The 13,796-nt window shown below is 52.6% G+C and overlaps 1 protein-coding gene across 1 annotated transcript; it reads right to left on the reverse strand.

Moving 5' to 3' along the window:
• Positions 1-395: 395 nt before the first annotated feature.
• Positions 396-3,800, reverse strand: LOC144606937 (putative G-protein coupled receptor 139). The gene is made up of 2 exons (XM_078423462.1): positions 3,722-3,800; positions 396-1,393 (listed from the first exon to the last, which is right to left on the reverse strand). Exons 1-2 carry the CDS (start codon positions 3,798-3,800, stop codon positions 396-398), a joined length of 1,077 nt encoding a protein of 358 aa, XP_078279588.1.
• Between the last annotated feature and the right edge of the window lie 9,996 nt (positions 3,801-13,796).

The raw sequence follows: 13,796 nt of genomic DNA on the forward strand, positions 1-13,796 counted from the left end.
GCGTGGGCTCGGCGTGGGCTCGGTGGACCCGGCGTGGGCTCGGCGTGGGCTCGGTGGACCCGGCGTGGGCTCGGCGTGGGCTCGGTGGACCCGGCGTGGGCTCGGTGGGCCTGGCGTGGACTAGGCGTGGGCTCGGCGTGGGCTCGGCATGGGCTCGGCGTGGACTAGGCGTGGGCTCGGTGTGGGCTCGGCGTGGACTAGGCGTGGGCTCGGTGTGGGCTCGGTGTGGGCTCGGTGGGCCTGGCGTGGACTAGGCGTGGGCTCGGTGTGGGCTCGGTGGGCCTGGCGTGGACTAGGCGTGGGCTCGGTGTGGGCTCGGTGTGGACCCGACGTGGACTAGGCGTGGACTAGGCGTGGGCTCGGTGTGGGCTCGGTGGGCCGGTGGTACAGTGGCCTCAGTCAGTCGTCGGCTGAAGGGGGGTTTGGATCTTGAGCTGGGTCAGGCGGTACACGGTCTTCAGGGTGTTGATGGGCAGAGTGGCCACGCTTCCCGGGCGATTGCTCCCACAGTTGGTGAGGGCGAGGATGGCCCAACATTGCTGCCGGAAGGCGGAGGAGGCTGAGCAGAAGAGCCAGAAGTTGATGGCTGAGTTGAACCACTGGAGCATAAAGAGGACGTCGGGCAGCACGCTGGTCACCACGCTGTAGTCAAAGTAGTTGAGCCCGTGCGAGCTGGTGGGCAGACACTCGGAGATGAACCTGGGCAAGCCCAAGCCCACAGCAGCAAAGGAGACCACCAACAGGATCTGGGCCGACCTCCTTGTCCTGATCCTGGTGGTCCTGAAGGCAGCGTTGTCAGACTCGGCATGGATCTGGGTTTCTTTGTGCAGCCTGTAGGCGATCAGAGAGCTAAAGACCATGATCAGGAGGTAGGGAATACCACCAGACACCACTGTGTGAAGCCAGATGGCCACCGCAGACCGGGAACGGGAGGCCAGACCACATTCCCTGTGCCTCTCACTGCTATAGTTCCCAGAAACCCAGGCCGTCGCCGCCACCGTGTGCCTGGCAAACTTGTTCATCAGGAATGCCAGGGCGGTCAGACCGTAGGAGATGATCGCAGTCAGCAGAAGCACCACCAGCGTGTTCCTGGGCTTGGCCACGTGAACCTGGAGCCTCTTGTTGAAGAGCACCAGGTACCTCTCGATGGTGAAGGCAGTGATGATCCACACAGAGAGGAGGATGGTGCCGTGCTCAAGGACGATGGAGGCACACCACCAGCGAGTGTAGACCCAGCTGCTGCCCGCTGCCAGCCACAGCTTGGTGAGATTCAGGATACCAGCCCACACCAGACACAGGGTATCTGACACAGCCAGGGCCACCAGGTAGCTGGTGGTTGTCTTCGACAGACCGCAGGCCCGGCAGCAGATGATGTAGATGGCAAACAGGTTCCCTGCAAACACACCGACAGAGGTAAACAAGTTAGCCTCACCCAGAAAATAGTCCCATCAAAACTCAAGTGTCAGGAGTCAAGAGAGCCAAGAGGGTTTAACACGGTGGTGCAGTGGGTCGAGCAGCTGCCTCCCAGCCTCAGGGGCCCGGGTTCCATCCTGACCTCGGGTGCTGTCTGTGTGGAGTTTGTACGTTCTCCCTGTGACAACGTGGGTTTCCTCCGGGTGCTCCGGTTTCCTCTCATGCCCCAAAGACGTGCGGGTTTGTAGGTTAATTGTCCTCTGTAAATAGCTCCTAAAGTGTAGGGAGTGGATGAGAAAGTGGGATAACATGGAACTAGTGTGAACGGTCGGCGTGGACTCGATGGGCCGAAGGGCCTGTTTCCATGCTGTATCTCATCTAATCTAAACATTGTGTACAAAATCATGAGAGGAACAGATCGGGTAGACGCATCGAGTTTCTTGCCCAGAGTAGGGGGATAGAGGACCAGAGGACGTAGGTTTAAGGTGAGGGTGGGGGGTTTAATAGGAATCTGAGGGGTAACTTTTTCACACAAAGGGTGGTGGGTGAATGGAACAAGCTGCCTGAGGCAGGGGCTATTGCAATATTTAAGAAATATTTACACAGGTAAATGGATAGGACAGGTTTAGAGGGATATGGGCCAAATGCAGGCAGGTGTGACTAGTGTAGATGGGGCATGTTGGTCGGTGTGGGCAGGTGGGACTAGTGTAGATGGGGCATGTTGGTCGGTGTGGGCAGGTGGGACTAGTGTAGATGGGGCATGTTGGTCGGTGTGGGCAGGTGGGACTAGTGTAGATGGGGCATGTTGGTCGGTGTGGGCAGGTGGGACTAGTGTAGATGGGGCATGTTGGTCGGTGTGGGCAGGTGGGACTAGTGTAGATGGGGCATGTTGGTCGGTGTGGGCAGGTGGGACTAGTGAAAATGGGGCATGTTGGTCGGTGTGGGCAGGTGGGACTAGTGTAGATGGGGCATGTTGGTCGGTGTTGGCAGGTGGGACTAGTGTAGATGGGGCATGTTGGTCGGTGTGGGCAGGTGGGACTAGTGTAGATGGGGCATGTTGGTCGGTGTTGGCAGGTGGGACTAGTGTAGATGGGGCATGTTGGTCGGTGTGGGCAGGTGGGACTAGTGTAGATGGGGCATGTTGGTCGGTGTGGGCAGGTGGGACTAGTGTAGATGGGGCATGTTGGCCGGTGTGGGCAGGTGGGACTAGTGTAGATGGGGCTTGTTGGCCGGTGTGGGCAGGTGGGACTAGTGTAGATGGGGCTTGTTGGTCGGTGTGGGCAGGTGGGACTAGTGTAGATGGGGCATGTTGGCCGGTGTGGGCAGGTGGGACTAGTGTAGATGGGGCATGTTGGCCGGTGTGGGCAGGTGGGACTAGTGTAGATGGGGCTTGTTGGTCGGTGTGGGCAGGTGGGACTAGTGTAGATGGGGCATGTTGGCCGGTGTGGGCAGGTGGGACTAGTGTAGATGGGGCATGTTGGCCGGTGTGGGCAGGTTGGGCCGAAGGGCCTGTTTCCACGCTGTATCACTCTGTAACCCAATATAAAAACCAGCAGTTGAACAACATTGATTATCTGTGGAGGAAATGGACAGACAACGTTCCTAACCCCCTTCTCCTGCCTTCTCCCCATAACCCCCGACACCCGCACTGATCAACAATTATCGATCTCTGCCTCAAATATATCCATTGACTTGGATATAGCCGTGACTTGATATAGACTTGACAAAGTCGTCTGTGGCAAAGAATTCCACAGATTCACCACCCTCTGACTAAAGACATTTCTCCTCCTCTCCTTCAACTCCCCCCACCCTCCCCCTGTGCCGACCCCCCCCCCCCTGCCCCCCCCCTGAGCCGACCCCCCCTCTGCCCCCCCCCCCCCCTGTGTTCTCAGGACCCTCCTCGTTCTCGGCGGCTCTTATCAACATCCATGATTTGTTTCGTGCATTTTTTAAAATTTACAGATTTTTTTAACGTTTTGCTTTTCTCATCGTTTGCAGGTTTTTTATGAAACAGTTTTGAGATGTTCCTGGGTCCAAGACAACATGTGCACTGTTCTCCCGGTTCATTAGGGAACAAGTATATTTACAAGACCGTCTAGTTTTTTGTGACGTTCTGTGAGTGTTCGGTTTACGAGAATGGTCCCAGGAATGAGCAGGTGAACATATGGTGAGTGTTTTTCGGCACTGATCTCGTGTGGTAAACATTTAACTCTGTTACCGTCCACCGCTCAAGGGGATGAACGAAACAGTACAAACCCCAGCAAGTTAAACTTGGAGTACAGAAAGAAAGGAAGAAATAATTTTGTACCTGGAATCCCCAGAGAACACAGAGCTATGTAGTACACCCTCTGTACCTCAAGGAAAGGCTGTCTCCATGTATCGGTCATCTTCTGAAGGATTGTAATATTCTGCTGTATCCCACTACAGAATGTGCTCATCTAATGATGGAGTGAGCAGCAGCAACTCTCCAGAATCATAGAGATACAGGACTGTCGCTGAGGCATTGAGATGCAACCTGTCACGTTGATAGGTTTAATGTTAGATAAGGTTTCCCCTCCTCCCCAGATATCATTGGAGAATGCTGATTGACTTCACTTGCATTGGAGGTGGATCATCAGTAGTAATTGTCACCCTACAAACTCCGACACACAGAGCACCTTGTCCACTGGGTACTTGCAACAACATCAACACAGGTAAATGGTAGTCAGAGAAGATAGACAATAGACAATAGGTGCAGGAGGAGGCCATTCGGCCCTTCGAGCCAGCACCGCCATTCAATGTGATCAAGGCTGATCATTCCCAATCAGTACCCCGTTCCTGCCTTCTCCCCGTACCCCCTGACTCCGCTATCCTTAAGAGCTCTATCTAGCTCTTTCTTGAATTTCTTGAGATGTTTATTTGCTAAAGGAAGGAATTTCTTTAATAAAGATAGACACAGAGTGCTGGAGTAACTCAGCGGGTCAGGCAGCATCTGTGGAGAACATGGATAGGTGACGTTTCACAGAGTGCTGGAGTAACTCAGCGGGTCAGGCAGCATCTGTGGAGAGAAGGAACGGGCGACGTTTCAGGGTCGACATCCTAGGGAAAAGGGGAAACGAGAGATACAGACGGTGGTGTAGAGAATAAAGAACAATGAATGAGAGATATGCAAAAAAGTAACGATGGAAAAGGAAACAGGCCATTGTTAGCTGTTTGTTGAGTGAGAACGAGAACGGGTGGGGGAGGGACGGAGAGAGAGGGAATGCAGGGGTTAATTCCTTAAAGAGGAATTTGATAAGGAATTCTCCTATCCCGTATCTGTAAACGGCTCGATTGTAATCATGTGTTGTCTTTCCGCTGACTGGTTAGCACGATGCAACACAAGCTTTTCACTGTACCTCGGTACACGTGACAATAAACTCAACTGAACGGAACTGGAAGTGTTTATATTTGCAAGGTGCCTTTCAATTGACGTGAAATGCCTTTGAAATGAACAGAACACAAAGGGTTGGAGGAACTCAGCGGGTCGGGCAGCATCTGTGGAGAACACGGATAGGTGACGTTTCACAGAGTGCTGGAGTAACTCAGTGGGTCAGGCAGCATCTGTGGAGAACATGGATAGGTGACGTTTCACAGAGTGCTGGAGTAACTCAGTGGGTCAGGCAGCATCTCTGGAGAAAAAGGACGGGTTGGGACCCTTCTTCAGACTCCAGGAGTGGGGGGGGGGGGGGGGTGTTTGGGAGATGGGTGGTCAGTGACATCGGCTGGAGGTGAAAAGGAAACAAGAGGGAAAAGGAGATGATAAGTGAAAATATAATGAGGGGAATAGATAGGGTGAACGCAGAGTCTTTAATCCAGGGTACGGGAACCAAGATCCAGAGGCGGTGGGTTTAAGGTGAGAGGGGGGAAATTTAATAGGAACCTGAGGGGCAACTTTTCACACAGAGGGTGGTGGGTGTTTGGGAACCAGCTGCCATAGGAGGTAGTTGAGGCAGGGACTATAACAACATTGAAAAGACATTTGGACAGGTACAGGTTTGTAGGTTAATTGGCTTTGGTAAAATTGTAAATTTTCCCTGGTGTGTGTAGGATAGTGTTAGTGTGCGGGGATCGCTGGGCGGCACGGGCTAGGTGGGCCGAAGGGCCTGTTCCCCCAATGTATCTCTAAACTAAATGAAACTAAACTAAATCACAAAGACAGCCTTCTTCCACCTCAAAAACATTGCCCGTCTCCGTCCATCCCTCTCCTCCACAGCTGCAGAAACCCTCATCCACGCCTTCATCACCTCCCGTCTGGACTACTGCAACAGCCTCCTCTATGGCGCACCCTCAAAAATCATCAGTAAACTTCAATACATTCAAAACTCCGCTGCCCGTCTACTCACCCACTCCCCGATCCGTGACCATATCACCCCCGTCCTTTACAAACTCCACTGGCTCCCCATCCCCCAGAGAATCCAGTACAAAATCCTCCTCATAACCTACAAAGCCCTCCATAACCTGGCCCCATCCTACCTGACCGACCTCCTCCACAGGCACACTCCCACCTGCACCCTCCGCTCTGCTGCTGCCAATCTCCTATCCCCCCACATCCGGACTAAACTCAGATCCTGGGGGGACAGGGCTTTCTCCATCGCTGCTCCCACCCTATGGAACTCACTACCCCAAACCGTTAGAGACTCCTCCACACTCACCACATTCAAAACATCGCTGAAGTCTCACCTGTTCAGTACTGCCTTCAACCACTGAAGGTCACCTCACCTTCTGTCTCCTTTCTCTGTTCATTTACTTATTTACTTATTTATCTATTTATTCATTTCCCTATGTTCTCTAAATCTCTGTAAAGCGTCTTTGAGTGTATAAAAAGCGCTATATAAATAAAATGCATTATTATTCTAATTATTATTAAATCCATTTCAGGATTGTACATGTCAATGGAATAGAGTTTCATTTGATTCTAGAATTCTAGAAAGGATGTTTCCACTGGTGGGAGAGTCTAGGACCAGAGGGCACAGCCTCAGAATTAAAGGGCGCTCTTTTAGAAAGGTGGTGAGGAGGAACTTCTTTAGTCAGAGGGTGGTGAATCTGTGGAACTCATCGCCACAGAGGGCTGTGGAGGCCAAGTCAGTGGATATTTTTAAGGCAGAGATAGACAAATTCTTGATTAGAACGGGTGTCAGGGGTTATGGGGAGAAGGCAGGAGAATGGGGTTAGGAGGGAGAGATAGATCAGCCATGATTGAATGGCGGGGTAGACTCGATGGGCTGAATGGCCTAATTCTACTCCGATAACTTGTGAAACTTGTGAACTTGGGCATTTGGAAGGTGAGTGATTGCTACACAACTACGTTTGGTGTCTTTAGCAGCATCAGCGTGCCGTGCTGAGAGGAAAATTAAGATTAACAGCAGGCACAATGTGTGAAAGTTTCAGTGCTTTTAAAAATAAATCTCCCGTGTTCTTAACGAGGTACGATGCATTGTTGGAGAAATCACCCTCTGCCACTCAGGAGTCATTATTTCTGCTGCTGTCAGGACTGTGTATAAATCGGTGATAGTGTATGTATGAGCAAGATTGCCCTCCATTCAGTACGTGTGGAGGTTTCAGGATTGTAATCTTCGTCGGCCCTTCCACCCTGTCCCTCCCACAGAGGCAGGCTGGTGCCAGGTGGGTAGAGTTGCTGCCTCACAGCGCCAGAGACCCGGGTTCCATCCTGACTACGGCTTCTGTCTTTGTGTGTGGAGTTTGCACGTTCTCCCCGTGACCCGAGTGGGTTTCCTCCGGGTGCTCCGGTTTCCTCCCACACTCCAAAGACGTACAGGTATGTAGGTTAATTGGCTGGGTAAATGTAAAAATTGTCCCTAGTGGGTGTAGGATAGTGTTAATGTGCGGGGATCGCTGGGCGGCACGGACTTGGTGGGCCGAAAAGGCCTGTTTCCGGCTGTATATATATGATATGATATGATATGAAGGCAGATTCATGTACGATTGGCGCCCTCTCCTGGTCTACAAACGTAGTGCTGGAGTAACTCAGCGGGTCAGGCAGCATCTGTGGAGAACATGGATGTGTCTTTAGACTGAAGTAGTAAGAAGATAGCATCTGTGGAGGGATGGATGAAGGGTCTTGACCAAAAAACATCGTCTGTCCATTCTCTCCACAGATGCTGCCTGACCCACTGGGTTCCTCCAGCACTTTGCGTTTCATGCTCCAGGTTCCAGCACCTGCAGTCCCTCGTGTCTCCACCGGGCGGTGGTGCTCCCATGCGCTGCTGCACGTGTCCTTGCGGTAGGGGTTGCCAACTTCCTCGCTCCCAAATAAGGGACAAAGGGTGACGTCACTGCCCCGCGCCCCATGCGACCTCACCCAGCCAGCGCCCACGTGCTCCCGGCCCGGGCGGCCGCCATTGGTGGAGCGGGAGCACGTGGCCGCTGGCTGGGTGAGATCACGTGGGGCGCGGGGCGGTGACGTCACCCTTTGTCCCTTATTTGGGGGTGAGGAAGTTGGCAACCCTACTAATACGGGACAAGGGCGGTCCCGTACGGGACAAACTGATTTAGCCCAAAATACGGGATGTCCCGGCTAATACGGGACGGTTGGCGACCCTAGTGGTGGAGGGGTAGACACAGTGGTTGATGGAAGGCTCTTGAGCTGAGCTCCAAGAGACCGAGCGCGTGGGCTGGACGCGGTGTGCAGCAGCAGGCAGCGGTGGAGGACAAGTGTTTGGTGATAATTACTGCCAGGGCTTAAAGCTTTTCACTGTACCTCAGTACACATGACAATCAACTGAACTAAACTCGGGGCGGCGCAGCGGCAGAGTTGCTGCCTCAAGGCGTCAGAGACCCGGGTTCGATCCTGACTACGGGTGCTGTCTGTACGGAGTTTGCACGTTCTCCCCGTGACCTGTGTGGGTTTTCTCCAAGATCTTCGGTTTCCTCCCACACTCCAAAGACGTGCAGGTTTGTAGTTCAATTGGCTGGGCAGAACTGTAGAATTATCCCTCGTGTGTGTGTAGGATAGTGTTAGTGTGCAGGGATCGCTGGCCGGCACGGACTCGGTGGGCCGAAGGGCCTGTTTCCGCGCTGTATCTCTAAACTAAACCAAACTAAATCCTGTAGGATGGCCCAGCTCTGAGCCGTGCTTGTGGGTCAGAGGTTGTGTTTTCTACAGAATAAACACTGTGTTGTTCATCTGACAACTCAGGTTGGGGCAGGCTGGGACTCTACTCCTTGGAGCACAGGAGGATGAGGGGTGATCTTATAGAGGTGTACAAAATCAGGAGAGGAATAGATTGAGTGGACGCACAGAATCTCTTGCCCTGAGTAGCGGAATCGAGAACCAGAGAACATAGGTTTAAGGTGAGGGGGGGAAAATTTAATAGGAATCTGAAGTGTTTTTTTTAACATAAAGCTTGGTGGGTGTATGGAACGAGGTGCTTTAAAGACGTGCGAAGGTTTGTAGGTTAATTGGCTGGTGTGTGTAGGATAGTCATAAGGTCATAACGAATAGGAGCAGAATTAGGCCATTCGGCCCATCAAGTCTACTCTGCCATTCAATCATGGCTGATCTATCTCTCTCACCTAACCCCATTCTCCTGCCTTCTCCCCATAACCCCTGACACCCGCACTGATCAACAATCTATGTTAGTGTGCGGGGATCGCTGGTCAGCACGGACTCGGTGGGCCGAAGGGCCTGTTTCTGTGCTGTAGCTCTAAACTAAACCTCGAATGCAAAATGAAAAGCTGCACCTTTGACAGCTCGATGCGAGAGTACACTCAGGCATATCCTGGCTTTGCTGTCGTGTGATCTTTGATCATCGGCTTTCATGGTGCGCCAAAACTCGACGTTATTTCAAACAACTGAAGACATTAATTAACCTGTGAAGCTTGCTCCTTCCTTCAAGGGTTGTGCTGCAGCACGGTCTCAATGCCTCCCTCCCTCCCTTCCCCCTCCCTCCTCCTCCTCCTCCTCCTCCTCCTCCCCCTCCTCCCCCTTCCCTCCCTCCCTCCCTCCCTCCCTCCCTCCCTCCCTCTCTCCCTCCCTCCCTCCCTCCCTCCCTCCCTCCCTCCCTCCCTCCCTCCCTCCCTCCCTCCCTCCCTCCCTCCCTCCCTCCCTCCCTCCTCCCTGCACCCTCCCTCTCCCTCCCTCCCTCCCCCCCACCACACTCCCCCCTCCCTACTCCCTCCCAACTCCCCCCTCCTCTCTCCCCCCTCCCATCCCCACTCCCCCCTCCCTCACTCCCCCCCTCCCCCCTCCCACTCCCCCCTCCCCGAAAAGTCACCCATTCCTTCTCTCCAGAGATGCTGCCTGTCCCGCTGAGTTACTCCTGCATTTTGTGTCTGTCTTCGGTTTAGACCAGCGTCTGCAGTTCCTTCCTGCAGGTGTATTGCAGTCTGCCTCTCGCCCGCCCGCCCGCCTGCCCAGTGAGGGGGTGGGGGTGAGAGAGGGATCGATGGCAGGCTGACCTTGGCAGGGGTGAGTGATGCCCACACATGGCAGACAGTGAGGGATGGCTGCGGACTCTGCCACGCTGAGTAATGTCGAGCGATCCGCAGCACAGTCTTGGCTCCAGGTACCTCTGTCTCCAGACTCACTGCCTGCGTCTCTCCCAGCTCCATTACTCTCTACACAACCCACACAGTCACCAGCTGATGGATTCACAATGTAGTAATCCATCCCTCCCTCCCTCCCCCATCCACATTCTCCCACTAGTTCCACTGCCCCCTGATTAACTATCACTGATTGTGTGCCTCACCTTCCCTTCAGCTAACAATGCACCATTGAACATCGTCCCCTTTGATCTGTCGTTTCCACACCTTACCCGTCCATATCTCCCTCCCCCCTGACTCTCATTTTGAAGACGGGTCTCGACCCGAAACTTCACCCATTCCTTCTCTCCAGAGAAGCTGCCTGTCCCGCTGAGTTACTCCAACATTCTGTGTCTACCTTCACACTAATCTACCCTCAGTTTCTCTGTGTAGGAAGGAACTGCAGATGCTGGTTTAAACAGAAGATAGACAAAAAGTGCTGGAGGAACTCAGTGGGTCAGGCAGCATTGGTGGGGTGGGGTGGGGTGGGGTGGGGTGGGGTGGGGTGGGGTGGGATGGATAGATGTTTTGGGTTGGGACTCTTCTTTAGACCAGATCTGTCTCAAGCCTTTTGTCATCTCCACTTACCACCTCCAGCTCTGGTTGCTACCTCCACCCTTCTCTCCCCCACCCACTTCTACTAATTAGGGCGGCACGGTGACGCAGCAGTAGAGCTACTGCCTCAGAGCGCCAGAGACCCGGGTTCAATCCTGACTACGGCCTTTGTACGTTCTCCCCGTGACCTGCGTGGGTTTCCTCCAAGATCTTCATCTTCCTTCCACACTCCAAAGACGTACAGGTTTGTAGGTTAATTGGCTTGGTGTACATGTGAAAATTGTTCCTGGTGTGTGTAGGATAGTGTTAGTGTGTGGGGATCGCTGGTCGGTGCACACTCGGTGGGCTGAAGGGCCTGTTTCCACACTGTATCACTAAACTAAGTGGTTTAAGAGGGAAAGATAGATCAGCCATGATTGAATGTTGGAGTAGACTTGATGGGCCGAATGGCCTAATTCTGCTCCTATCATTTAGGAACGTGCAGGTTTGTAGGTTAATTTGCTTGGTGTGTGTGTAAATTGTCCCTAGTGTGTGTAGGATAGTGTTAGTGTGCGGGGATCGCTGGTCGGTACGGACTCGGTGGGCTGAAGGGCCTGTTACCAAGCTGTACCTCAAATGTAAACTAAACTAAATCGGCCAATTAACCCCCCCACCCCTCACAAGTATCCATCTATCACTTGGTGGCCTTTTTCCTCCCTTCACTCTCCACTCCATCAGCCTGAAGAAGGGTCAAGACCGACCACACTGTCTGTCCACTCTGCTCCACGGATGCTGCCTGACCTGCTGAGTTGTTGTGTTACTGCTGGCTCTGCCTGAGTGTGATACTTCCCTGCTCAGTGATTGTGCTGGATTGCACCATCGATCCATTGCCCTCTCGTACACGAGTCTTTCATGCAAGATCACGGAGCTAGCAGACGACATCTGAGAGCGCTCCTTTGAAATATTGTCATTAATGTTTTCCCTCACGACAACCACAATCCTCTCCGTAAGAGGTTTAGTCACGAGTGAGGCTGTGTCACATTTTTGTTGATAACAAATCTTTGAAGTACCTTCTGGCTCCAGTAAACCCACCTTCATCTTCAACGTGGGAGTGGTGAGTGACAGGGAAAGCTCGCAGCGGGTAGAGCTGCTGCCTCACGGCGCCAGAGACCCGGGTTCCATCCCGACTGCAGGTGCTGCCTGTATGGAGTTTGTACGTTCTCCCCGTGACCTGCGTGGGTTTTCTCCGGGTGCTCCGGTTTCCTCCCACACTCCAAAGACGTGCGGGTTTGTAGGTTCATTGGCTTTGGTAAAATTGTAAATTGTCCCTAGTGTGTGTGGGATAGTGTTAGTGTGCGGGGATCGCCGGTCGGCACGGACTCAGTGGGCCGAAGGGCCTGTTTCCGCGATGTATCTCTAAACTAACCAAGTCTACAACTTCATTATTCCACTGCGATACAGATAAGTAAAGTGAGAATTGTGAAGCCAGATGATGGAATGGTGGTGGAAGGGGGAGGGTGAGGGGGAAGAAATAGGTGTGAGTCCAGGTGGGGCACTGGGAAGGGAGGAGGGGGGGTGGATGGTGTAGAAGGATGTGGGTCAATTACATGCGAATAGAACTAGCCCAATATACCGACCTGGCCAGTATGGACCAGGTGGGCCGAAGGGCCTGTTTCCATGCTGTACAGCTCTGTGACTCTATCCAGCCATTGACACTGCCTCTCTTCCTTTCCCAAAGCAGGTGGGCAGGTCGTACAACTGATCTCTGAATCTCCAGGAAGGGGCTGGACTGTTGGGGGGAGGTTCACTGCCTTGCAAGGTCCTCACTTATAGAAGGTGTCCATGTGCAAGGTGCTGACAGCTCTCTCAGGCAGGCGGAAAGCTTCCCATTATATTGCCGTGCCATCGAGCTGTGCAGCATGGAAACATGCCCTTCGGCCCACTTTGGCCATGCCCACCACAGAGTCTGAAGAAGAGTCTCGACCTGAAACATCACTAATTCCTTTTCTCCAGAGATGCTGCCTGACCCGCTGAGTTCGGCCATCTTAACGTTTGGCCTTCTAGTTTTATCCTGCACATTCATGTCAAAAAGTCCCTTAGACGCTACTATCGTAACTGCCTCCACCCCCACCCCTGAATAAGGCCCCCACCACCCTCAGTGTAAAACACTCCCCCCTGGGGGAGAGTTTAGGACCAGAGGTCACAGTCTCAGAATAAAAGGATGTACCTTTAAAAAGATGAGGAGGAATTTCTTCAGTCAGAGGGCGGTGAATCTGTGGAATTCTTTGCCACAGACGGCTGTGGAGGCCACAAGTCAGTGGATATTTTTAAGGCAGAGATAGATAGATCCTTGATTAGTGCGGGTGTCAGGGGTTATGGGGAGAAGGCAGGAGAATGGGGTTAGGAGGGAGAGATAGATCAACCGTGATTGAATGGCGGAGTAGACGTGATGGGCCGAATGGCCTAATTCTGCTCCTATCACTTATGAAGTTGTAATTTTATACATCTCTGTCAGGTCTACCCCCCGCAAACTCTGGCGTTTGAGAGAAAACAATGAAAGTCTGTCCCACCCCTCCCTGGAACTAAACGCCCACTAGTCTGGTGCAGACTGCAAACTATTCTGCTCTGCAGAGACTGAAACCTCAGTTTAGACTCTAATCGGGAACCTTTTGAAAATGCAGAAAGACTGCACCAAATAAAAGTGTGACCTTTACAACGATCCTATTGCAGAGAATGAAAATGAAATTGCAAGATATCGTCATGCCGATACATTTGCTGTGACGTTTATAATGTAATTTACATTGACCTGTATCCTCTCCTCACCAGCTCCATGGACTCTGTGAAGTTTCTGCTGTACACTAACTAACAGTGACAACACACGGCCTATGTCCAAATATATCTGCAATGCAAAAACCTTGTTAGGAATAGTCTTTATAAGGGAAACTCCCTCCACCTGGGAATCTTAAATAAAGCACAAAGTGCTGTAACATGACCTTAAGGATAGCGGAGTCAGGGCGTATGGGGAGAAGGCAGGAACGGGGTACTGATTGAGAATGATCAGCCATGATCACATTGAATGGTGGTGCTGGCTCGAAGGGCCGAATGGCCGCCTCCTGCACCTATTGTCTATTATCTCCCATCATCTACACTCAATGCTCTGACTGGTGAAAGCCAATGTGCTGAAAGCCTTCTTGACCACCCCATCTGCGTACCTGTGATGTGATGTCAACTACGTATCTGCACTTCTGTTGGCCAACGTCTCACCTTGGTTTCGACCTGGGTTCCCA

The sequence above is a fragment of the Rhinoraja longicauda genome, chromosome 27 (assembly GCF_053455715.1).
Source record: "Rhinoraja longicauda isolate Sanriku21f chromosome 27, sRhiLon1.1, whole genome shotgun sequence".
Lineage (NCBI taxonomy): Eukaryota > Metazoa > Chordata > Chondrichthyes > Rajiformes > Arhynchobatidae > Rhinoraja > Rhinoraja longicauda.